This window comes from Strigops habroptila, chromosome 18 (assembly GCF_004027225.2).
Source record: "Strigops habroptila isolate Jane chromosome 18, bStrHab1.2.pri, whole genome shotgun sequence".
Lineage (NCBI taxonomy): Eukaryota > Metazoa > Chordata > Aves > Psittaciformes > Psittacidae > Strigops > Strigops habroptila.
Window position 1 is genome coordinate 4,931,843 of NC_044294.2, and position 26,898 is coordinate 4,958,740.

General features: G+C 49.3%; 1 protein-coding gene and 1 long non-coding RNA gene across 5 annotated transcripts; both read right to left on the bottom strand.

The window, feature by feature from the left end:
- Window positions 1-231: 231 nt before the first annotated feature.
- On the bottom strand, window positions 232-25,780 carry C18H6orf89 (chromosome 18 C6orf89 homolog). Of its 4 annotated transcripts, XM_030473388.1 has the most exons (9): window positions 25,428-25,537; window positions 24,499-25,327; window positions 21,793-22,000; window positions 20,058-20,223; window positions 7,707-7,861; window positions 7,263-7,384; window positions 5,873-5,999; window positions 5,076-5,199; window positions 232-4,704 (listed from the first exon to the last, which is right to left on the bottom strand). In XM_030473388.1, exons 3-9 carry the CDS (start codon window positions 21,979-21,981, stop codon window positions 4,619-4,621), a joined length of 969 nt encoding a protein of 322 aa, XP_030329248.1. In that variant the 5' UTR covers window positions 21,982-22,000; window positions 24,499-25,327; window positions 25,428-25,537; the 3' UTR covers window positions 232-4,618. The 4 variants fall into 4 exon arrangements, with proteins under 4 accessions (XP_030329248.1, XP_030329249.1, XP_030329250.1 ...); XM_030473389.1 differs by lacking the exons at window positions 24,499-25,327; window positions 25,428-25,537 and adding an exon at window positions 25,707-25,780; XM_030473390.1 differs by lacking the exon at window positions 24,499-25,327.
- LOC115602346 lies at window positions 16,729-20,036 on the bottom strand. Its single transcript, XR_003989649.1, has 2 exons — window positions 18,716-20,036; window positions 16,729-18,578 (listed from the first exon to the last, which is right to left on the bottom strand). It is a non-coding gene; the product is annotated as an uncharacterized LOC115602346 (long non-coding RNA).
- Window positions 25,781-26,898: the final 1,118 nt, after the last annotated feature.

Consider the following 26,898-nt stretch of genomic DNA (forward strand, 5'->3'; position numbering starts at 1 on the left):
GGAGGGACAGGCAGAGCTGTGGCACCAACTTTGGGAACCAGCCCAAAACTGACAAAACATTCCCCCCAAAGTGTTTCTTTGGACATTTCCGAACAAAAGTGTTCCAATGTTTCACTTAAAATGACACTTCCACCCAGAAAAAGTGCCCTAAAATGGTTACATACCCCCCAGTGACTGACATGCAACATGAAAATGAATCAGGAAAGGGGAAAAGCTGCATTAACATTTGGATTTAATTGCAAAAAGTAAAAACTGTTTTTATTCTTCTTCCATACAAATCTCATTTATTTACACACTTTACAGGCTTTTCCCAAGTATTTACAAAGTTTGCAATATATTAAATTAGGACCATCCATAAAATTCTGCATTAAGTGCATATTTACATCTTTTTTTCTTTTAATCCACACTGAATTTGTAGTGTTCAGCATCAAAACAGTCTTTATGCATGTCCAGCTCGACTTCCCAGCACCCCTGAGCCCTTCTAACACAGCTCCTCTCCTTGAGGACAAAGAGATAACACCAACAGTAAATGACTTGCCGTGTGTTTGAATCTCCAGAGCAAAGGGGAAGTCCAGCATCTCCCGCGTTTAACTCAGCAGGACAGTAAATCCTTTGCAAGAAGGAGGTTCCTGAAGAGGAGAAAACAGTTCTACCTGGAAAATTTAGGAAGAGGTGAGAGTTTGGTTTGTGGGAAGCCAAAGCTCTTTGTGCACTCACCACAATGGCCTCAACCCAGAATGTATTCGGTTCTCCTGGGAGCCACGGGGCTAAACTTGGATCACTGAGCCTGGGATCTGCAAAATTCCCTCCTGGAGCAGCATTCCCAATGTGAACACGGGTTTAAAGGCAGGAGCATCCTCTGTCTGGGATGCTGGTGTTCACAGAGCTCATCTCCAGTGATGAGGTGCTCTGCTCCCCACCTCCTCGTGCTCAGGGTGTCCCATGCTGCGTGTGGGACTTGCTGGGAGGGCAGCCACGAGAGCAGGGGGTCTTTGATCCATGCAGTAAAACCAGCCTCTGCCAGAGCGATGAGTGGGAGAAGCAACAGGGCTCCCAGGAAACCCGGTCTCCAGGGCACTGCACAGGGAGTTCGAGGCTGGGATCTGGAAAGCTGCCCTGGGGGAACTGGTGTGTGCAATGCCAGTGGGGAGGGGAAAAATAAAGGGGAGAGAAAAAGAGAATCAATAGGAGCTGGCGGCTTGGCTCCCACAGGGGATGCTGATTTCCTGGTGCTGAAGTAAATAACAACACTCCTTCCTCCTCCTTTCAGTCACCCTGAGTTCAGGACTGACTGAGAGCAACGGTCAATGACCCCTGCTTATGGAGACCAGCTTTAAACCACGAGCCTCAGCCCTGCTGCTGGGTGACAGCCCGTCTTTGCACCCTGACAAGTAGAGGGATGATCCCTCCTCACCTCTGCCCACCAGGCTCTCGGGTAGTACCCATCTCTGTGCCACACTGGTGTGATTCCAGAGCAGCTTTGCAGCCTCTCGGTGAGCAGAGCCCATGTCCCAGCTCATGGGCAAAGAGCTCTGAAGCACACCAATAGGTTTTAAATAGCTGAGATACATGCATTGATTGGGCACCCCCCCTGAGCTGGCCAGGGTGGGGAGTGGGGATTGTCCACAGACACTTGGATACACACAAGTGCCAAAGGGAGGCTGGAGCTGAGGGAGAGCACGTGGGACACACACCCTCAGTGATTCATCTGATTGATGCCTCAATAGCTGAAGAAACAGCCACATCTCCCCCAGCCCAGCCTCAGCAGGTCACTGAGAGCTGCCATGCTCTCTAGGGAAGCCACAGCCTCCTTCCTGTAGCCCTTGCAAAGAGAAGCTGGAGCCCTGGGTAAGGAAGACAACCAAGACTTGCTTGCTTGGATGGCCAAGGCGTCAAAACCTCCTTCTGGCCATCCCAGTCTTGCCACTTTGGCCTCACATCTGAGTTTTCCATCCTGGCTCCTCGCCCGCGCTGCGATGCGGGAGGTGTCAGCGCTGCTCCTCTGGCAGCTGAAGACAGGAGCTGCTCTAGAAGCCGTGCTACAGACTGGGGCTTGACAGTGGCCAGGGCCAAGATCGGCTCTTTATCAGCAGGAGAACTGCCCTCCTGTTTCAGTTTAGCAGCTAATTCCTTACAGCTTTTGGAAGAGGAAGAGAAAATATACTAGAAGTTCAAAAACAAATGATGTAAACTCCAAAGGGAGCACGGCTGGGACATATGCAATGTATCGCCTAGACACAGAGCTGGAAACTTATGCAGAGACCATAAAGTGCACTTGGAAAGCTGATCTGCAAACAGGCCAGATTCACCATCTTCTGTCCAACCAGCTGCAACTCTGGAGAGGGGAGAAGCAAGACTTGAGAGCACTTTTGCTAAATAGGCACAAATCTGCACTGGAGCCCTCCCCTTTCCCCCCAGTCTAAACAGCAACCACCAATAGATCCGTTTTCTCTGCTTCTTCCCAAAGGAGCCAGCCAGCCACAGTGGCTAAAGTGGGACTCACAAAACACAGGCATCTCACAGACACTTTGAGAATTGTCTCTGCAGCTTTTACAAGTTACGTTCAAGGACACTTGGAAGTGGCAGCACCACCAAAGCACCCGCAGCCTCCATGATCATGGGTCCAGCAGGTTGTCCCCATACACATCTCTAACCAAATGGCTCAGGTACAACCCCAGTGAGAGGTGAAGTCAGCTCATCAGCCTTTTAATTTGCCTTGAGAAGCTGCCAGAGTGTAAATAGCAACAGTCACTAACGAGGCCCTAATTCTGCCATCACCAAACCCCCAAATTTCCATTAACTAAGACCCAGGCTTTAAGAGGAGGGAGAGGAAGGGGGGTGTGTGTGTCTTGGCATGTACAAGATTGCACGTAGTGTCACAAGTGGAAAACACCCCCCGAGCATTAATGATACTAATGGAAGTCTTATTAATCCAATTCCCTTTAATATTTTGTCACAAATTAGGTTAGTCCTTTTCTGTCCTGAGTCAGTCAGACTCTCCCCTTTTGGTTCTACCAGACCTGGTGCGTGTTGGTGCAGTGTTGAGGGCCATGCACACAGACTGACACAGGTCCTGGGGCTGTTCTCATTTGTTTACAGGAGAAAACCAAAGGTTATGCATAGAAATGTTTGTAGTGTCAAGGCCTCAGACTAAATTCTTTGGAGCAGGAACTGTCCTCTGTCTTATCCTTGTACAGGAGCCAGACATGGTCATCCCACTTGGCAGCTTTTGTCAGAGTTTAATAAGATCAGCACAATGTTTGCTCCCATTCTCCTGGTCTCACTCAAAAACAAAGGCTGGACAAACAGTTTTCCAATCTGTCATTTTACATGTACCTAAAATATTTACAGAGGAAAAGGTTCTTGCTCCTGAGAACAGAGTTAACTTGCTTTCAAACAAAACCCCTCCCAATTCCATATTAACAAGTGTGAGAATATGTCCTGAACCCCAGCCCTGGCCTGTGAGTTCAGCCCTGACACATCTGTAAATGATCTTCCACAACAGGATCAGACCCAAAGGATCAGACTTGGAAGGGCCCTCAGCATCCACAGCCTGCAAACACTGAAACTGAGCCTCTCTCAGGGCATTGCTGAGCAGTGCTCGAGCAACAGGAAGCAAGTGAAGGCAGCTTGGAAAGGACCCAGGAAAAACCAACGTGCACTCTGAAGACAGAGTTCCAGGTCTGGAAGGATGCGATGCAAAAAAATGCCAGGGATAAGGAAATTTTCAGGTGCTGCTGTAGGTACCCTGGGCTGGGGACACAGGCAGCACTTCCCAAAGCAAGGAGGAAACAGTGGAGCAGCCCTGGTGTCTGAAGTGCAGAATCAGGAGATGGAACTTGTACAGAGCTGCTCTGCCTCCAGTCTCCATCCAGAACTACAGCACCCTCAGCACCACCAGCACAAAACTTGCTTCAGTTTGTAGGAAAGGAGGTGGAGAAAGAAAAAGCACAGTTACAATTTGACTTACTCATAACCTGCTGATAGAGAACCGCAGAAGAGTGATCACAAGACACAAACAAGAGGCCTGAACAGATTCTTTTGGTACAAGAATGATGCTGAGGGTCTCTGCCCTTAGGCTGCAAGGGTCATCCCAGCCCTGGAGCATGGAGCTGAGATGGGCTTTATGGGGCACACCACTGAGGCACACAGCTGCGTATGTGATGGAGATGGGGTGAAGGTGGAACACATCAATTCATTCCCTTTATAGAGCTGGCCTGACAAGACAGGCTCAAAGCTTCCTCCTCAGGAGGAATGTACACACAAGTGTCACACACCCCCTCCACTCCCAACCCCCCCAGGAAGTTTCGGAAGTGCCATAGTCCACAAAGGACACAAAGTGAATCTCATCCTGAGAAATCCCTTTGCTGCAAACCCAGGGCTTACCTGAGGGGAAGGTCATAAATAGCTTGAGCTTCTCCCAAAATACATTTGGGGAAAGGCAAAGAATTACCTCAAGAGTCAGGAAAACAGTCCTTTTTAAACACTGTAAACATGCAGGGTGGCAAAGCTGCCTGCCCCAGTTGCCCCAGCTCCATCTTTTGCAAGATGTTGCCTTGGCTTCAAAGCTGAAAGTCTTCTTGTCCTGGAAACAGCTCTGTTGTCCCACCCCATGTCCTTAGCTAGCAGCTCCATCACAAACCACTGCTGGCTCTGTCCCTTTGGCCATGAAGCTCATCATCCAGTAATCAGCGCTGGCATAACCTTTGGGAGATGCAACGAAGAGGTTGTATTAGATGAATCCATGCTTAATGACTGCTCCACTTCCCGTCAGGTGCTGCAGCTATGCAGAAGCTCTTTGGAAAGACACTGCCCTCAGTGACACACTGGGTTTGTGATACCCAGCAGAGCATCGTGTCTCGTGCAGCCCACCCTGCTCAGTTTTCACACTGGGCATCTCATGTATCCCAGTCCAGAATGATCTCTGTACTGGGACAAGCAGGCACACACCAGTTTGGAGGTGGTAATGGCACATACCACCTTCTCAGGTGTCACACAGGAAAGACCCAGCTGGAAGCAGTCTCCTGACTCCAAGAGATCTTCCAGACCCTGCGTGCTATAACACCAGTACTCACCCAAATCTCCAGCTTCCAGCTCCACCTTGAACATCTCACAGTGTCCTCTGCACTTGTCCAGAGGTACGACAGTCAGGGTGAGCTGTCCACTTCCAACAGCAAAGAGGCTGTGCAAACTGTAGCTCTAGGGTGAAAGGAGAACATTTCAACAGCTTTGCCAGCTTCTCTTGGCACTGTCTGACCAAACAAGGGGCAAGTGTCTGCCCTGCAGCAAGGTGACACAGCACAAATCATAGCTTTGCTGCTCCTCCCAGTTACCAGTAGGTCATAGATGAGCTCAGCTGCATGCAAGGTTCCTCCTCCCCTCTCTGCCCAAGGCAATACGGGCTCTCTGCACCCACAAAGCCCACAGGAAAGCAGGAGGAGATCAGGATGGAAACCTGAAGTGCCACTATCTTCAGTGAAACACCTCCATGGCAGGTATCTCAGAAGGGATGAAACTCACTGCCCCAAACAGCTCCTACAATGCAACTCTTCAGTAAATTCTGTCCAAATATGCACAAAAAGACCATCCCTTCACCCAGAATGCGAACAGAGCTGGGAAACCACATGGGCATCTCCAACTGCTGAGGGAGATGGGCCTGGTGTACCACCTGCACAAAGCCAGACAGCTTCTGGGTGGCACAGCAACCTTGAGATGCCACATTACACAGGGATGGACAGAACTCTAACCCCTAAACCCTTCTTGTCAGGATTGCACCAGCTGAAAATGTCCTGCAAATCCCTCAGAGACTTGGAGCTTCTGGAGGACAACTCGCAGTCAGGAGATAATGTCTCTGGGATGAATTTCTTCTCACCTTATTCCCCAGATGTGGATGGCGGATGAGGAAACAACTTTCCAGGGACACTGTCTTGGGGAAGGACAGCAAAGAGGAAGCAGGGAAAAATTCCTGAAGAATCCGAGTTTTATTCACAGATTTGTTCCTAAACGAAACAACCCATATTAAGAAATATCATGCAATGATAATGCTTGTGTTTAAAAGACTGTTTTCTAATCCTTCACAAATACTCCTGCTTGATAAACAGCATGGCAGAGCAGCCCCAGGAACTAGGAGCAAATTTGACTTCCCAGCTTCTAAACTGTGCTTCCTTCATATCTTCCCCTTAGTACCTGTAGCAGGACCACATAAACAGGGAACAAAGATCACGACGGATGCCTAAACTTAACTTCCCACCCTTTTCCCTTAAAATGATCATAACCATTAATTACAAAGATGCAGAGGTGGTACTGGACACAACCATAACTGAAACCACATGGCAAGGAGGGGGAATCCAAGTCTATTCTCCAGGCCAGGGAATGTAACTGGAAAAGGCAGGGTGGGGATTGTTATTTTTACATCTCAGTCTAGTGACATGATTAATACTCCTGTACCCTGATCATCTGTCTACCAGTGCTGCGGACAAGACGTACAGCAAGAAGATCCCATCTAAAGCACAGGCTCAACCATTCTGCTCTCCAAGTCTGCTTGAACCCTGCTCCTCTGCTCATACAAACACGCCAGGAGCCTGCTCCACACCAGGAGGCACCTCCCCACGTTCTCCTCACCCTTCTCCACATGAAAAGAGGTTACTGAGTTGCTCTGTAACCTTAGAGAGCTTTGTATTGTTCACATGGCTTGGAGCCACACTAAAGGCTTTAGCAAAAAGCTTTTAGTTAACAGCTCAGGATTAGGGTTGTCCATTTTTCCTGCATGGGACCAATCACAAATTGCTTTCTGCTACTCCTCAGTGTTTTACAGAAGCCATGGCATCCCTTCGCAGCCAACACTAACGGTGGAGGATTTCCACTGAGCAGACAGAGCGGGTTAGAGATGTAAACCAGTTGCCTCAGGTGATCAGACCACAGCCCAGATGATTAATGTATGGCTTGAAGAACAGGACCGAGAAGTTACTGGGATATTTTTGTCTTGCAAACGGGACAATAGGTGAAGTCCCAGCCACAACACTCCATTTTTAGTGTAGAAGCCTTCTCCTTGGGTTATAAGCAGACAAAAGCCCATAACCCACTGCTGTTCCCCTTCCCTCCAGTTAAAGTGCAGCTCACAAGCTCCTGGTTGTTCATATAGAATCATAGAAGCAACTAGGTTGGAAAAGATCTTTAACATCAAGTCCAACCAAGGCAAAGAGGTTGGATACTCCTACAGAAAGGATGTGTAACATCTATCACATGTTTTGTCTTTAACTCACCAGGGAAAGAAAAACGGGCAGCTCCACAATTCAGCTGAATTTTCTTCTATTATAACCTCTGCCAGTTTTGGATCCTGAGACTGAAAATGTTTGAGTTCTTCATAGGAGAGATGCTGCCCTGTCTTAAATGACACAAACCAAAGATAAAAGCTGTGCACCTGATGTTCCCCCCGGCTCCCATTTCCATCCTGCCAAAGAACATCCAAGAGTGACAGCCATCTAGATTGCTGTTTCCAACCACAGTAATTAGGCAGAGGAACAACTTGCTAAGGATGCAGAGAGCTCCTCACCCCCTGACATCTTTCAACTGGGGGTAAATGTTGTCTTAGATACATGTTCTACCTCAATCAGCAGTTTGTAGTTGAAAATACTGGCCGGGGGTCTTTGGTTGGTGCTATTGAAGAGTTTGGGCTAATCATCCAGCCTTACAAAGCCCTGCATTACCTTGATTAGAAAAGGCTGAGGCCTCTGGAGTTTTTCTGATAGTTCTCCAAAGTCTGTCACTATCTGAAGGCTTTTCACAGCAGAACAGACTGTGCAGTTTGCAGGAAGTGTAGAAGTGTTCTGCCTGCAACCTGCTGCCCACCAGTCCTGGCATTCTGGGAAAGAAACAAGAGAAACACGGTTAATAAGACCGAAAAGGAAATGGAGAGACTCGAGGATAAACTCATTATCTCTAACATGAAACACTGAGATTTCAACTGAAACAAGTCCACAGGCACAAGAGGAATCCACACGTTACCATGTGTGATGACATTCAGAAAGCAAAATTAAAGATCGTGGTTGAAAAGAGTAACTCTGACAGGGTTAGCACTGGTGCCATGAACACTGAAATCACTCCCCTTTACCTCTGTGTTAATAAGGAATACTCTTAAAGAAAGCTTGCCCACTTTCTGATGTGCCAAAGACACCAGGGAACGCAGGATCGCACCAGGATGTGCTGCTGCTCTTTCCATTCATCCCACACATTGACTTGAAGATGAAATGGGGAGAAAAGTCCCATCATGAGGAACCCCTGAACCACAGCTATATCCATTTTCAATCCCAGAAATCATTACACCACAATGGGCTGAACTGGCCTACAATGCCTATGTTACAGCTTCAAGTAGCCAGGTTTTTTGTGAAACCATGACTTGATGCCTCTATCCTGCCTCCCTCCTCCAACCTAACAGCACAAACCAGTAAGTAACCATTAACAGAAGCCACATGTTGCAGCACTGAACGAACAGGAATAAGAGCTGATGATGCTGAATTCCCCATGTGTTTCTATGCTAAAGGATCCCCAGGAGCAGCTGCTACACTAAAAGGTTGTGGCTCTAATTTCATGACAGTGATAGCCCTGGTTCTGCAGCCTTAATCCAATGGGGAGATGTGAAGTGTCCCTGCCCATGGCAGGGGGTTGGAACTGGATGATCTTAAGGTCCCTTCCAACACAAACCATCCTGTGATTCGATGATTCAAGGTTTAACTCAGGCAGTGGCAGCAAACCCACCCAAGTGCCTGATTGTCAGGGTGGGTCAGGGAAAACCCAAAGCCTGGGACACATCTCACATGAAACATCCAAAGATCTGTCCTCAAACCAGGCCCATCCGTCCTGTATGGTGCCAGCACATGTCAAAACAGCTCGTGTCTCCTGGCCATTGCTGCAGGCCACCCACTCAGAAACAGAGTGGATGGGAAAGGGGGGAAAGAAGACAGTGAAGCCTGACTGAAAAATGAAGTTGGAGAAATGAGGATGCACACTGGGTTTTAGGGGGAAAAGGACCCTGCGCAGCCTGTTACTGCCATCGTGGTTTCCAGCCATGCTCATGCTTCTGTGCATGGATCATAATTGATGAACAGCACTTAACAGGAAAGCTTTTGTTTTACTTCTCCCTCTGACATCTGCAACAGACAACAAGGAACATTATAGAGGATTTAGGTTCATTGGGACATAATAACAAGGAGCAGACTGGGATTCATTTTGCTTTTTTCTTTCTGAGTATTTCCAATCCACTCCCAAATGCTGCATTTCCCACCCCACTGCTGGGATATGGACTGAAAGGGATCAGGATGTAATTCCTAATCTTTCTGGAAGACACGTCTACACTGCTTTCAGGGAATAGGGTAAAAAGGCGAAAGAAAGTGTAAAATCCTTATTGGAAGCAGAAGTCCCACTCCCATGAGAACCTGCTCCAACCTACTTTCCCTCCCTGCTCACAAGAGAAAAAAGAACATCTTTGTTCCCCTGCCTGTAAAAAGCTTCAATTTTACAACAACAAAACAACTCAACTCACAAAAAACAGCTGGTCAGGGACAGGAAACAAAAGGCTGAAAGATCTCACCAGAGGAAGGGCAGTTGCCATGAAGAGAACAAGAAAACTTATCTTATGGTCTGTCATCATACAGGGAGCAGCAACACTATAATTTCTCTCTGGGCAAAACTTAAGAAACCTCATCCCAGAGCATTAAGCACAGTTGTCCCTAAATTTTCTCCCTGGGCTCAGAGCAGGACCCCACGTAAGGGGATGCAAATCAGCCTGACAGTACAGAGCTTGATTCCTCTTTTGAGCCAGGCTGGGATATTTGCATTCTCAATTGCTTGATTCAGGAGGTGATTTCTTTGCCCCATGAATAACCCAAGCAGAGCACAGTTGAGACGCATTTCAAATGCTGCAAGTGGGGTTGTGGGATCTCTTTTTTTTTTTTGTTGGTAATTAATCTTTGAGATTGATTGCTGAGGGTGTTAGTCTGTGCACCAGCATGTGTGTGACTGGCATAACAAGTACGGGCAGCGAGAAGCGCCTGCCCTGCCCAGGCTGGGAGGGAGAAGAGACTGGGGAGAGGAGAGGGCACTCAGCTGCACGCTGAGGACCACAGCAGGAGTGTACTGAGGATGCTGATTCTCTCTCCATTACCCTCCCTGCATTCCTTTTACATTATCACCCTGCCCAGACACCCTGGGGGATTGCTCTGGGTTAAGCCGAGCGCTGTCTGTCGGCACACACGGTCTGCTTGGAGATTGAAAAGATGCACTCTGCATCCCAGTGCAAGCGTCACACCACGGGCCCATCCACTCACACTCAACCACTGAAGGGCTGGGTGTGTGCAACCATCCCTGTGGAGCTGAGTGCAGGAAAGCAGCTGTAGGATTGACACGTACAACTATCCATCACGCGACACAAGTGCAGGCCAGCCCCAACTCACCTCTCCTCCCTGCTTGTGCTTTCTCACCCCCTTTTGACAGACAGACCCTCAATTCCCCATCAGTCAGACCCACCTAATAGTTGCTTTTATGCTTTATTATCTCTCCAGAAGAGCTGTCTTCTCCCCTGTGTCAGGAGAGCTCCCAGTGCTGGGGACTTCCAGCTGCTAACACAACACAGATGAAGAGATAACAGTATTCCTTAACACACATCTATGATTCATGCTAGAAGGAGTTTATGACTGTACTTCCCAGTATGCAGAAAAATAATAATTCTCAACTCACAATCACTTCTAAAGGAGTACTCCTCCCTTCTTGGCCATTTTCACAGAGGATCTCCCAAGTTTTTGGCTGTCCCCAGAACAAGAGAGGGGTGTGTGAGCACAACCCCAGAGGTGCTGGGTGTGGACGATCAGATTGGAAGCTAAGAGGTTACTGGGAAGATCTGGCCCTGCTTCTGCCCATTGCAGCAAAGCAATGCATGCCAGGGAAACTTGCCCACGTAGGTCTGAGACTGCCCAGGTCTCTTCAGGGACCATATGGAAGGTGAAATATCAGTCTGCCCCTGCGGCAGGTTCAAAGCCTTTGCTTTGAAGGGGGATCTTTTGCTCCTGCAAGACACACGGAGCCAAGGGCTGCTCCTGACCCTAATGAAGTGTTGAAATCATAGTGTCCTGCACGTAGAACTGCAGGTGCTGAGGCAGCTGCTGGCTGCCCACGGAGCCGGTTTGCTCCCCAGCACTCAGGACTGCAAGGCTGAAGAAGCAGGAAGCCTGAGGAAGAAGGCAAGTGACAGCTATGTCTGCACAGGAGAGTCTGCTCCAGGGGAAGGCACACTCCCCCAGGACTTCACAGTCCACCCAGTTCTGTCCTTACGTGTTGTTGTTGCTACCATCACCTATGATAAATAGAAGAAAGCTCCCCAGAGGGCTGCCTAATGCATTAAGCAGTTCCACAACCTGCAAAATTTGGATTCAAATGCCCAATTCCTCTTTCCTAGGACAATGCTATTCCCCAGTTCCCATCTTATACCTCACTAGGAGCACCCAACTTCAGCAAGCCCAGGATGAACTCAGGGCTCTCAAGAAAGACCGGCTTGCACACTGGGTATTCACAAGACATTTCTTTGTCCTTTCTTACAGGTCCATTGTGCAAGCCTGGCTGTTCCATTAACACCCACAGCACTTCTGGACTGCCCCTCACAGGATCCAATGCACCATCAAGAAGTAGAGAAATACTTGTAATCAGGGTAGGTCAGCAGGAAAACCACAGGGCTTTCAGAAAACATGATCAATTCCACATTGGTCAATTCAAAGGTAAGCTCAGGATGGGAGTGGACTCAGTAACTCATTTATGGTGCCACACTGACAGCCACAGCCTCATTACTATGTGCTAGATCCAACAGCAGGAAGATGCTGATCTCCACTTTTACAATATCACCCCACAGCTGCACATCTGTAAAAGTCGAGATTTTCCAAGGTGGATCTGAAGAAACCCTTCAAAGGAAGGGGTTAAGAGCTCAGCCTACCCTCTGCTGTCTGTGACCATACTCTTCCCTTGGCCAAACAGATGCTTCATCGATGCAAATCTGACAGTCCATGGGATACCGACCTCCTCTATTCATTTTCATAGTGAAAGGCCAACCACAAGCTGGTTCTTATGGCTTACACAGGGAAGAGCTTTTTAGGAGACATTCAATCCCACCTGTGAGATATCCTGGGCTGCATCAAAAGAAGCGTGACCAGCAGGTCAAGAGAGGGGATTCTCTCTCTCAGCTGTGCTCTGGCAAGATCCTACCACCAGCATAAGAAAAGCCCCCAACATAAGAGGGACGTGGAGCTGCTGGAGCGAGGCCAGAGGAGGCCCCGGAACTGCTGCGAGGGCTGGAGCAGCTCTGCTCTGGAGCCAGGCTGAGAGAGCTGGGCTGGGGCAGCCTGGAGAAGAGAAGGCTCCTGAAGGGGAGACCTTAGAGCAGCTCCAGTGCCTAAAGGGGCTCCAGGAAACCTGGAGAGGGGCTTTGGACAAGGGCCTGCAGGGACAGGACAAGGGGAATGGCTTTAACCTGCCAGAGGGGAGATTGAGATGAGCTCTGAGGCAGAAGCTCTTTCCTGTGAGGGTGCTGAGGCGCTGGCACAGGGTGCCCAGAGAAGCTGTGGCTGCCCCATCCCTGGCAGTGTTCAAGGCCAGGTTGGACACAGGGGCTTGGAGCAACCTGCTCTAGTGGAAGGTGTCCCTGCCCATGGCAGGGGTTGGAGCTGGATGAGCTTTAAAGTCCCTTCCAACACAAACCAGTCTGTGACGAAGGGCCCACAAGACGCTCTGATGTCCAATTACTGTCACCATAGAAGGGCTGCAGGTCTCCCTCCAGCTGGACAGATCTACCTTCCAGATGCTGAATTTTACAATGCTGTTTTCCATTATTTTAAGGACAGGAATTTGCAAGGTCTAGCCCTTAACCTTTAAGTGAAGTTGCAGCCCACAACCCACTGTTATTGCTCTGACAGCCAAAGACTAGGCAGGACTCCTGAGATAGAAGTAGTCAGTGGCCACCCTGGGACCACTGCAGACTTACAGATACTGTACTCCTTAAGTAAATAGCTTGTTACTTCTTGTCCTATGCCATTGCAAGCAGGATACACTATATGCTTATCACCATGCCCATTTTCCCAGATTTTATAGAAAGATAAAGCAATTTAGACATCAATTCATGATCACAATCTGTAATGTGGGAAGATCTCATATGGAAATTAAGAGCTGTAGTTACTGTGTGGCACGGTTAAGGAGACATTTGGAGCACTTTGTTGCAAAACCAATGTTTCCCAAGCTCCATCTTGCTGAAATCTTTCACTAGGCTAAAAATTAATTCAATCATTTAGAATGTCATGTCAAAGTCAGGCTCAACTGATGGGTTCCTGAGTAAGTCAGACAGAAATCATAAGGAATGATTATTAATTACAGTGTGGAAGTCCTGATTAAGGAATGCATCACAGTGGGGGTTTTAAATATATACGACAAAGATGGTCCCTGTTCAGCACAAGTTCCTCACTTCTTTCTCATATTGAACTTCTTTGTAGCTCTGAGTATATTTAACACATTCATGCCAGAAGAAAGTACCTCCCAGCTTGGTTCACTGCATTTTTAGGAACAGCCAGCAACAAAACAGCAGCTAGAAATTAACCCATCAAGAAACCTTTATTTTTGTTCTGGGTAAAACGTCAACAGCTCGAAGAACTACTCATTCACTTCAGTAATGGGTAACGGCTGCTCAAACAACCAAAGGAGGATTAGTCAACCTCTAGCAAAGCACAAAAGTGATTTTGATCCAATGAGATATTGTGAAATCAAGTCTGCCTGGCCCAGGCCAAGAGGAACTCAGTCCTCTGGGGTGAAAGAGCATTATTTCCAGGAGAAATCTGCACCTACTAATCTAGAGGGCAGGGACCAAACTGTCAGGAAAGCCTCCAAAGTCCACTCCAGCCTGCACTTCTGGTTACTGCCCTGGAAGCCAGCTTGTGCTGTGCTGGCAGCATCTGCACGAGCAATGTGGCTCAGGGGAACAGCACGCTGCTGAAACAAATCCCTCCCAACTGCTGCCACTTCAGTCTGGATGTGTCTGTGTCACTAGTGCAGACAGGGCTCTGCTGGGCTGCTGAATGCCTCTGCAACAGGCCACGGATGGCACGCTCTCTTTCCAGGGAAGCAAACCCGCTTGCTCCACAAATGAGGAACCAAGAAATTCTGAGAGCATCAAAATATAGAAGCAAAAGGAAGAGTTTTTCATGTTCCAGATTACCACAATGATTTGGAGTTAGTTTACTGTCAGCACATCCAAATAACCAGTCCACTGGCTGAACAGAGGCCAAAGTAAAGCAGTATATGAAACCAGCTTGGCACCACCCTGCATTGCAAAGTCAGCCTGGTTTTTCCCCTTTGGACGAGCCGACACACGTTTGTTGGTCCCTCTCATGTTGTATTATAAAAGGGTTATTTGCACACCCATAAAAAAGAACAGATAAACCGGCAGCTGTGTGGCAATGGGAGCGAGCCCTGTGCAGTGCTGAGCCTGCATCACACTCACATCCAACGCTCACATCCCCCTCAAAATGCTCCAGCCACCGGAGCGGGTGCATGAGAACATGCACGAACACAGGAGCAAACCAGCCTGACTTTGCTTAGGAAGAAACAAACAGCAAGATCCTTTGTGAGCAAGGGGAGAAGGTTTGCTGAAGGCAGCAAGCAGTTAGAAATCAGATCCTGCTTTACCTCCCGAGCCGCCTTGTTGTGCAACCCTTTTGTTCAGGCAGGCCTGTGTTCCTCGGGCTCATGCATCACTGAACCCAGCAGCTCAGATGCAGCATGGGCTGCAAAACCCCCGGGGAAAGCCTGGCTGAATACCTGGGGGCTCAGCTCTCATTGGGCTCAAGCAGCAGAAAGGCCACCCTTGGGGAAGGCAGGCAGGCTGGCTGCTCCCCTTCTGCACAGAGCTGCACCAAGGATAAACACTGCAGGGCTACAGGAAGAGGGGAGGAGTGTGAGAAGCAGAGAGAAACGAGGCTGCCTGCAAGGGGTTAAGATCAGAAAGAAGACAGGAGCTGGCCAGGGGCCAAGGCAAGCCTCCAGCTGAACTGAAGGTGGCCAGCCAAGAGGCAGAGGCTGCTGTCCTCTCCCTGTAACCCAGCCTGCTGTGACCTGTCCCCAACAAACAGCTCTCATGCCCACCAGGCCTCCTGATGTGACAGTCACAGGCCATTCACAAGGTGTTGCTTCAACACTGCTCCTCCATAGCATTCCTTTCTCCAAAATAGATAATGTATAAACCCCATAAACATGGTTTTAACCCTACTGGTCCAGGCAAAAAGAGGTATTTAACACAATGAAACCTCTCCAAGCTGGGGGGAACTTGCACAGGATGCTTTTGCCAACACTGACACACATGTGTGCTTGCATTTGATTTGAGGTGTGCTCATTATTAGAAGCAAAGTTGGATTTTCCTCAAGGTCATTACAAACCCCTCTATCAGTATATGTGCAGACTGTCACGTTGTTGGACGAGAGCCTGGTCGCCACCCATGACCTGCTCTGCTGAGCTGCATGGAGTGAACTTACCACAGGCAGACACACAAGTTAATGTAAGAGCAACTTCAGGGTCTGCTCATCATGTCACTGCTCTGGGTGGCTGGCAGGGAACAGTTACCAACCAGCTGACACCAAAACTCAGATTTAGACATTAAGAAAGCTATAAGCATGTCACGGAGCTGTGAAGGGAAGCTCTGGAGAACAGGTAGAGAGATCACCACTGTGGTTTTAAAATGTCTGTTACTAAAAAGAGAAAATCCCTTTTCATTTGGCTTCTATGACTACAGACTTTGGGACCTCACTATATTTCTTCCTAATGCTTGCATGGGAGAAGGAAGTAGTTGTACCCCTACTTTGCACCTGAGAACTGAAACACAGAGGGAATGCCATGGGCAGGTATGCCTCACACTAGACCATGTCACCCAAGGCTCTGTCCAAGCTGGCCTTGAACACTGACAGGGATGGGGCATTTACCACTTCTCTGGGCAGCCTGTTCCAGGGCCTTACCACTCTCACAATAAAGAACTTCTTCCTTGTATCTAACCTGAACTTCCCCTGTTTCAGTTTAAACCCCTTGTCCTATCACTACAGTCCCTGATGAAGGTCCCTCTCCAGCATCCTTGTAGCCCCCTTCAGACACTGGAAGCTGCTCTGAGGTCTCCACGCAGCTTCTCTTCTCCAGGCTGAACAGCCCCAGTGTTCTCAGCCTGTCTTCATATGGGAGCTGCTCCAGCCCCTGATCATCCTCGTGCCTCCTCTGGACTTGCTCCAACAGCTCCATGTCCTTCTTATGTTGGGGACACCAGCACTGCGCACAGTGCTGCAAGTGGGGTCTCATGAGAGCAGAGCCGAGGGGCAGGATCACCAATCTTAAGGTCCTTTCCAACCCTAATCATTCTATGATTTGTCAGCCTGGGTCAGAGCAAAGATTCCAGGTTACATAGGCCCTACTTTCTCCTTCCAACAGCACCAGAAAGCCTTGAGTTAACCCACATGCCCACCCAAAATCCAGAGTGTTCCTTACAGCAAGTAAAGCCCAGAGACCTGCAAACCCATCACATCCCTGGGTGTATGTGAAGCACTGATCCACCCGGCTCACCCTGCACACTGCAGTGGTGAGAGGTGCTTCCCCAGCCTGGAGCAGGCAGTGGGACCCAGCACTGGGGCTCCCACATGCTCTGTGCAATAAGCTCAGGAAGAGCAAATGCAAACCACATTTCCACAGAACTCTTCACCAACCAAAGGGACCTTGATTCCTGGTCCTGGGAAAACAGCTGAAAGAGAGGCACGAACTCCAAATCCAAGGGTCCAAGAGTCAGCTTTGAAGAAACAAAGGGCAGGAACATTAGTTTTAACATGGGAATTGATCCGGGGGAGAAAGCAGCAAACAACAGAGCAAAGAGACAGGCAAAAAGGAAATTTACTTTGGACCTAATCCTACAAACTTAACACAAGAGGAGCAGTGTCCACAAAGCACTCTCACCTCAGCTGCTCAAAGATCCACCCACAGCCACCAACAGACAGACAGCCCTTGTCAGCCACAGCACGGCTCTTTGGGTGCATGGGATGAGGGTGAAGGTGAGAGTGAGGGCAGATCACTCCGAGCTGGAGGGAGAGGGGAGCAGTATCCTGCACCCCTGCTCCTCCCAAAGCCTCACCACCACTTGAACATGGAGCTTTGTCTCCTGAAGGAAACCAGGTATCCAAGCTCCCCTTGTTCTGCAACACAAACCTGGCTGCTCAGCTCACACCTACCAGGGGAACCGGCTCCATCCTGCAATCCTGGAGACAGGAAAGCTGCTCCAAGCCTGAGCAGCCTCAGGAGGAACAGCACAGCCCCAGGCCACTGCCCCTGCCTGCCCAGGCACTTGGAGGAAGTGAACTGGACCACCCATGTGCCCACACTCACTATGGCTGGGCTCTGTCCACACTGAGCTGAGTGGCCAAGGGATGTCTGCCAGCACTGCTGGTGGGCCAAGGCAGCCTCCAAACTGCTACCAGGTGGCTTTCAACAAGAACAGCCCAAGCTGGATTTGAACTGGTGCCCAAGCACAGAAAGCTCCAAGTTTTATCCTCAGCCCCCTCAAAATCTCCATCTCCCAGGATCTACACAGAGAAAGGAAGAGGTGTCTGTACAGCGAGTCCTTTCTTAGCGGTTTTCTCTGCTGCTCAGTCTCTTGCACAGTGCCTTCTCCTGTGCAGGAGAACCCGTCCTCTTTGATACCTTTGTTTCTGGGACTGATTTGGGGCTGAAGGCTGTGCCCATGTTTTCTAATAAGGCTGGATCCTCTGTAGTTAAGGGGCTAACAGGCTCTCCAGTGTCTATCTCTGCTTCTGGAGATACCCATGAAGAAGGGCTGTCCGGTGATCCCTGCCTGTGATTGTGACCACTGAGGGCTGGTTCAGCCCCTGGCACCTTCCCAGCCTTATGCTCACATTAACAAAGAGGATGGCAAGATGTAGCTTTACTCCTTCCCTTCAGCAGAAAAAGCCAAAATTAAGGGCAAAATGTTATACCATGCACAAGGCAGGGCTGAAAGAGAGCTTGAGAGACCACTCAGCCCCATGCCATGAAGCTCCCTCTTCCAGATCCCTGCTGGATGGCTTTACCATGTCCACCTCAGCAGCAAGCTGTGAAGCTGACACCAGAGCTGCTGGGACAGCCGGACACTGGGACAGCCCCAGTGGCTGCAGTTGCCTGCAAGAAGCCGGGACATGAGGGATTCCCAGAGGAACCCAGCCAAGGTTCAGGCTGAGTGCTGCACTCTCCCATTCCAATAGCCAGGGACTAGCCCAGCTCCTTTTGCTGAGGCAGGATGAAAGTTACTCCAGCCACCCCGAGCAAATCTGCTAACTGGGACACGCTGTGTTTTCCACTACAACCTAATACTGTCGGAAAAACAGAGTGGGAACTGCCTTGTCCCCTCCTTTCCCCAGGGCTGGCTTGCTGCCCACCCTCTTGCTCATCACTTCAGAAGACTTCCAGGACTCATGGGGGCATGAGGGATTTTATATACATTTAAACAACCTTGCATCTCTCCTCTTCATCCATCCATCCTTCCCTTTTCCCCTGCTCCTTTGGATGTTTCCCAATCCCCTTCCCATTCAGCTGGTTTTTCCATCAGTAGCCAAGACTTGCTCCTGCTCTTCACAGCAAGACACTCGTGATGTCAGGCAGCCCTTGTCCTAAAAACCTGCTGCCCCAAGGAACCTCCCTGGGCTCTCCCCAGCCACGGGGGCCCTGCAGCATCTGAAGGAAGAACCTGTCAACTTTCTCCACAAACTTTCACTGAACAAATACAAGCATTAAAGTTCCCATTGATTTCCTTCCCCATACAGAAGCAGAGGGGTCTTCACTTGTGTCAACGCTGACATGGAGTAAATAAGCAGGTTAGTAACATGAAGTGGCTATCAGCCATCTCCTTGCCTTTGTTTTTTCCTCCCTGTGAGAGATCCCGGTGTATAAGGAAGGAGAGGAACAATGGGGGATACCCCGTCCCACCCCTACAACCCGAATCAACAGCAATCTCACATGTCAGCGGAAGAGAGGGAGACACAAGAGAAAGCACAGAACAGCACCAGCACTTCAGGGAGCCCTTTTTAGCTCCAGCAGGAAGGTCAGAGCCAGCCCAGACAACTCTAACACAATGAGCTGCCCAAGCTAAATATAAACCCATGGAGGGCATGGAAACAGGAGTTTGTTTTTACAGTGAGCCAACAGACGACCAACATTGTGCCACATCTCAAAATAATTCACAGCTTTATCATTACTGACAGTCTTTGTGTTTTATCAGAGAGGCTGAGCCCATGCTCACACCCCTTTGCCAGCCTAAGTCAGTGGAAATGATTAACTGAGAACAAGAAATACTCAAACTTTTCCATTTCTATTACACCAGTCTAGGAAAATCTATTATGTTCCTGTCCCATGATGGGTCCCCACCTCAATAGCGAGCTGCTTATCTCCCTTCCTCACACGCACATTACCCTTAATTCTACGTTAACTGCTATAAACACTGTGGCTCTCAAGCCCACAGTCCTTTCCCAATACTCCGCTTGGCAAAAAACTACTTTTCCTTAAATCCAGGTCACATGTTGAGGTTTCTACCCTTTGCTCACAGATATCAAGATCTGGTTAATAAACTTGTTTTGTTTGCTTACTCAGAAAAAGAAAGGGTGACATTTACCCAGCATAACTATCTCAGATTCTCAGAACTGCAGAGATTTTTAGAGGAAGGGGAACTCTCATGGAAGAAAATTCCCTGACGTATAAAAAGCAGGGAAAAGAGAATGTGCAAGAACAAAATTATGAAGTTAGAGATAAAATATACCCCAGTGAATGGAAGGGAAAGAGCCCTAGCTAGTATTCAGGCTGCTATTTTTAAGTACAGTGGTAGGAAGAGAGAAAACCATGGTGCCATGCCAGTAACACATTTGTTATTTGGTGCTCAGGGAGACACTCAAACGATTTGCACGGCTGGTATTTCACTTGGTATTTCTTGCTAGGCTTATGTTAGAGCAGAGAAATCATATCCTTACTCTCAAGCATGTACTTCTTGGCAATAGGCAGAGAGAGCAGCCGGATGTGACCGATGAGGGAGCCCCAGGCATGGGCTCTGGAGAGCGGAGCTTCAGGCGGCAGCGGGTTGTATGGCTGGATCACAAAGTAAACAGTCAGCAACACGAGTCCAAGGGTGAGCAGGCCCTGAGAGAGAAAATAGGCACAGAATTAATCACACTGCAGCCAGCTGATGTGTCTTCAGAACAGGACACACCTCTGGCTGCTATCAAAGGGTTGTGGTTGCGCACCGTAAGATGAACACTCCAATTTTTGCTGCGGCTCCTCATTTAACTGCAGTGCTATTTATGTACACAGAGTTGTCACTCTTGTTTTATTGGTAGGGCTGTCCAAGGATGAAATTAAGCAGCCTTCAAACCCCAGCCACACAACTCTGTTCATGGATTTTTGCACTGCAAGTAATCCAGCACCAGAGCAATGAGGATTATCTACAGACAGTTCCGATTCCTCCAACCTAATCAGATCAAAGCTTGCGCTGCTGCCATCCCTCTTGCACAACGTTTTCAAGGCTTTATGCAAACATCCGTCAAGCCTCAAACCACTTTGGCAGAGTTGGCTCCACTCCCTCCTCCATACCAGAATCCCAAATAAGCCTTAAAGAGATGACATGATGCATTTCTCCCCCCCCCTCCCTGGCCAAAGTCGAAGCGAATCAACAGCAAAAACAAGAACAGAAGCTGAAAGTTCAAATTACCAGTTTCCTGTGCTCCTGCCTTATTTTACAGCCTTCTATAGGATGTGAGGAAGAAAGCTTGATATTTTTCTAAGTAGAAACCACTGAGAGGATTTAAAGACAACACTAAAATACTACTGAATATTACGCCAGTGGGAAGGTTTTCATCCTTGTAGCAAACATCTCAAACCTCCCCAACAACAGCATCCTTTCACCCACTTTGCAGAGCTTTTCAGAGCATCTTTTAGTTAAGGGTCTCAAAACATTTTTCTAGCATTGAGCATCATGGCAACAGGTTTATTTTATAGACTAGAAGGAGAATAAAGACAGGTAGAAGCTTGTGAGAGGGTCAGAAACAGAGTCTGTATCTCTTCGTTATTCCACCCTGAATTTCTTTCCTTCCTTCCTCACACTTCCTCTGAGGGTGCTGACACTGGGAATCTTTGCCTGAAGAATCAATGCAAGTCTCATTCTTTAATAATTTAAGGAGAGGAAGGTGTTGACATGTTAAATTTTCAGCACACATGAGCAATTTCAAAGCTCAGTCAGCTGCCTTCTGTTTTCAAACCAGCTCGAGGGATACAGGAAGCTACACTTCACAGCTTTTTAAATAAAGAACTTGGGAAAATTCATCAAGAAAATGCAATGGGAAGTGAAAAGCTCAGGTGCAAAAGGAGAACTCCAACCCTCAAATGGTCTGTGCGTGCACAGAAGATATAGGATCACAGAATTGTTTGGGATGGAAAGGACCTTAAGACCATCTAGTTCCAACCCTCCTGCCATGGGCAGGGACACCTCAGACCAGACAATGTCACCCAAGGCTCTGTCCAACCTGGCCTTGAACGCTGCCAGGGATGGAGCATTTACCACCTCTTTGGGCAACCTGTGCCAGTGCCTCAACCACCCTCACAGGGAGGAACTTCTTCCTTATGTCTAACCTGAACTTCCCCTGTTTCAGTTTAAACCCATCACCCCTTGTCCTATCACTACAGTCCGTGATGACGAGTCCCTCTCCATCTTACCTTGTAGAGAGCCACTAAGACAGGATACCGCGGAGGTCCCCTTTGGGGTTCATTCCTTTCCAAGAGCTGCTTGATGAATTTCTCAATGGCTTTTTCTGACATCCCACACTGGTGGCCAGTCTGCCTCACTAGATCAATCGTCTCTGAGAGCTTGTCATAAATGCTGAGCTCGTTGGACAAAAGCTCCATGGCCTCCGATGAAAAATCCCTGTGGAGAGATCCAGTATGTTAACAGAAAGCACACTCCAGCCACACAGCTCAGCACCAGCATGTGCAGAGAGATCACAGGAACATCCCAATGGCTAAGCAAGAGGAAGACAAAACCTCTTCACATCTAAAGGCACACCATCTAGCTGCAGTCCTAACAGTCTCTGCTGGTCCAGTATCCCCGAGGGACTGAAAGAAGCCGTGAAATTTCCTGACAAGAGGAGAACCGGCTGAGATTCGCAGCTTATGTAAATGAACAAAGCTTCCCAGAAATCAATGAAACTCCACTTATTCATCTATTCCAAATGAATCCATCCCATAAAGTGATTGCTCACCAAGTACAAAAGCCAGCAATACAAAGCTGATCATCACACAGAGCAGCCAAGCTAAGCTCTCCTGCCCTGCAATGTTAGTCGCTTAGTTTAACATAGATTTGTTTTCATTAAATCCCCTGTCAGCAACAGGACCAGGACAGGGAAATAAACAATATATATGGGGCAAAGTTCAACAATTTAAAATTTGTCTCAATTTTTGCAACCTAATGTCCACGCCAACTGATTATTGAGTAACAGTAACATGATAGCAGCATGCTCTGCAGGCAGCAAAAGCTCTTGGGTTCCTCTGAGTTTGCCCGCGGGTCATCCACATGCAGAAATGCAGCAGGAATTGCATTGTGAATCCAAGACAGAGACGAAATGGCATTTGACAGCAAGTTATTTCCCACTATGAAGTTTGTAAGAACACACCTATGAGCAATCAATACTAAAATGACAAAAAAAGAAATGTGTTTCTCTATCACTCGCCTCCTCGTCTGCCACAAAGGCAGAGCCTCGTGGCACCAAGAGCACCAGATGGGCTGAAGAAAAGATGCAAAGAAACTGCCGGACAAGCTAATAGCTGCCAACCCGAGAATCCCATTGTTAGAGAGACATTTTGCCATGGAAAAACACTGCTGGGGGAAAGGAGCATCTGTGAGGTCTTGCTTTGCCTCTTGTTTCTGAGCTGGGAAAACTTGAACATGGATCAAACTAGGACAACAGAAACTTCCTGCAGAGCAAAGTTTGGAAAGGCATTGCCCCCAAAGCTCAGACTGAGAACCAGCATGTAAAAAAAACAAGCAGCATAGAGTCCCAGAGTGGTCTGTGTTGGAAGGGATCTTAAAGCTCATCCAACCCTGATGCCAGGGGCAGGGACACCTTGCACTAGAGCAGGTTGCTCCAAGCCCCTGTGTCCAACCTGGCCTTGAACACTGCCAGGGATGGGGCAGCCACAGCTTCTCTGGGCACCCTGTGCCAGCGCCTCAGCACCCTCACAGGGAAGAACTTCCTTGTATCTAATGATATACATGATTCATACACCCAGCTCACAGCTGAAAATGGAAATCAGGCCCCTGTTCCCCTTTTACTCTAAATACTACCTCACACCAGGAATAAGCTCATAAACACATTGTGCAGCTTCACCCAATTCACCACCTTGCTCAGTGAAGCCTGTTACTGCACCACGAGAACTGTCTAGCTATCTGCTTGGGTCTGCTCTGCACACACCTCACAGAACAGCATTTCAAAAGCACAGATCCATTTGGCTCACTTGAGAACAAGCTGACAAGTGGTGCATAACGTGCTACCTAAACTTAAATTTGCTCTGCTGTAACTCGCTCTGACTGCTCCCACAGGAAAAACCAGCCATAAATGTATGTATGTATATATATCAAGAACAAAGATTCTCTTGTTAAGCAACCAAACTTGAAATGTTATTTGCCTTTAAAGAACTGGAGGACAGCTTCCCCCCTAAACCATGGGCTCTTACAAGTCAGAACTCAAACAATGGCATTTTTAATACCCTTTTTCCTGTGATGCTAGGTACTATCATTAAAAACCAAACCCATTTTTCAACAGGACTACCAGCTTCAGCAACTGCTCTTCTCCCTCCCCAGGATCAACTCCCTGTTCTGCTTTTGCACTTTTGTTTATATGGTCCCATGGTGAATCAGATGAGAAAAATTATCTGACTGAAAAATAACCCGTTTGTTTGGCCAGCAGCTGCCTGAGCACCCAACTCAAGCAGTCAATGACAGATGTTATATTAACATTAGTGTCAGATTTCTAGCCACAGCCTTAGAAAGGCCAGAAGAGTAAAATGCCAAATTAAAACCTAACCCCATGCAGGCAATGAGAACATGCTGCACTACTTTGCCAGGTTAATGAGCTACCGACATTCCTTGCGTTCCACACAAACATTTGTCCCAGATCTTCCCACCTGAGCAGCCCCATGGGCTACCAAAGCTGCCCCAAAGCAGGTTTGACCGTAAGTTCTCCCAGGCAGGGACCTTTTCTTCTTATCTGTAAAGCACCTGGCGTGCACTTGACTCTATAAAAACAATACATTGCTTTTCTCCTTCATTCATGTAATACCATGATTCATACAACAAGCAAGAGCCAGCACATCTGCAGGATATTAAATTACTTTCCCCCCCCCAGCTTTTGCAATTACTCTACTTGCCTTGACACTGGAACTGGTGTGCTAACTGGTCTGAGAGGTTATCTAGCTTCCTCTGGCTCCCGTGTGCCAAAGCTTTCGCCTGTGTCCCATGTGGAATTCCAGCAGTTTCAGCAAGCTTCCCTGGCATGCAAGGTCTGCCTGGAACCTCTTAAAACAATCATCCCATACAGAAATGGTGCCAAACACGGTGATTTCCCCCTTTCCAAACAGCAGAAACATCCTATGACGATAAAATGCTGAGATACCTCCCAGTTCTCCCACCTCTACATTTGTATTCAACCCTGAGCAACACCTTTGTAGACAACCTCTGCAAGTCACAGACACGAAAACCCAACATAGCCCCTTGACAAACTCAAGAGTAACCCACGTCCTCAGCTAGGAAATCAGGCATTATGCTCCCACATTGTTTTGAGAACAGATGAGGCCTTAAAAACCAAATAACAACCTATTATTTCCCTTCCTATCGCCACAATACAGCAGACAAAATAATAACAACAGACTACTGTACCCTCTTCACTATCACACACACATACTGAGCGAGCCTTATCCCTTGCAAACAGCAGCCCCTTAGAGCCAGGCCTTTTAAACTAGGGCACCCATATGTTACTGTATTTCTTTATGAACTCCACCACCCTGGGAGGAATAAGCAGCTCTCCACAAACACAAGCAGCAGCAGCTCTCAGCCTGAAGGGTTTCCACCCAAGGGCCCAGCTCTTGGCCCCGATGCGCGGTGGGTGTTCAGACCCAGGCTTTAGAAAGCTGAATATTTAGAGAGAAACGCTGTCGGAGGAGTCGTTAGAAGGGAAAGGTGCTCGCCTCGCTGCTGAACCTGAAACAGCGATACAAACACAAGACATTCTCCTCTGCTTTAGCACCGTTTACGCGGCCTCCCTCAGCCCTGCTCGGGGGATCAGGTCCCAGCCCCAAACCTGCGGAGAAGGACTGGCCCCCGGCAGCGCCCTCTCTTCTCTCAAGCAGCAGCTCCAGCCGGGATTATTGTATTGCTTTAAAAACCAATAAACAGAGCAAAAACCAGCCCCCATCCCCGCCGCTGGGCGCCTGCCGAGGGCCTCGCTGAGGCCCGGGAGCAGCCCCCCCCAGGCCCGGGACCGCCGTGAGGGGCCGTGGTCCGGCCCTGCCCGCTGCTCCGGGCACCCCCTTCCCCGGACCCCCGCCCCGTCCCCCCCTTCAGCCGCCCCTGGCCTCACCCCGGCACCGCCCGGCGGCTGCCCCGCTCCGCCGCCCGGCTCCGGGCTCCTCCCGCCCGCGATGGAGGCGGGACGCGGGGGCCGGGCCGCCGCTTCCTGCTTCCGCCATGGCCCGGACCAGCGCCCCCAGAGCCCCCCGCACGCGGAACAACCCCGGGTGGCTCTAAACACCCCCCTAGTGTCCAAATATCCCTCCCCCCTGTGGGCATAAAGACCCCCCCAACACCCACCGGAGGCCAGAGCGCCCCTGAAATTCCCAGCTCCCGTTTAAGCCCCGAACCCGCCCCCTCCCCCCCCCCCCCCGTATCCTTAAGGCAACCCCCCAGCACCTACTTGAGCCCAGGGTCATCCTTAACTCCCCCAGCATCAGCCTGGCCCCCCCCATTACCCACAGACCCCCCCCAACAACCACCTGAGCCCCCAGCACCCTCCTGCTAACCCTAAGACCCCTCTGAGCATCTACCTGAGCACCCCAGCACCCACCTGAGCCTCACCACCAGCCTGACCACCCTGAGACCTCCCCAGGAACTCCAAGACCACCCCACCACCACCCACCTGAGCCCATGATCACCTTGAGAACCCCCGCCAGGGGCTGCCTGACCCCCCCATTACCCACAGACCCCCCCAAAAAACTACCTGAGTCCTCAGCACTCTCAGACCCCAATCAGCACCTTAAGACACCCCACCCAGCACCCATCTGAGCCGCCAGCAGCTTCAGACACCCCCGCGTAATTCTAAGAGACCCCCCCCAGCACCCCTGAAACACCCCAGCACCTCCAATGCCTTTCATAGCCAGACCCACAGCACCCATGACACCTCCCTCTACCCCCAAGCACCCCCTAAGTCCCCAGCATCCCTCCACAGCACCCACCCGTCAGCCCTTCCAGCCTCCCAAACCCTACAGCAGCCCCCTCAGGCCCATTTACCTCCCCCAGCTCTGCCGAGCTGCATTTGTGCTCCCCAACAGACCCGTCCAGTCCCCCCCTGAACCCCACTTACCCCAGCCCCATGGGGACATGGATGCCCATTCCCGCAGCTCAAGTGACAAGTGGTGATCATGCATAGGGTTTTAACCCCCTAAAAGGCATGGGAAAGCACTAAAAAGTATGGGAAAGGCTTCCAGGAGCAAAGAGCTGGGAGATGGAGCAAGAGGAGGTCTCCAGAGCCACCCCCAGCACGAAAAGCTTGGAAG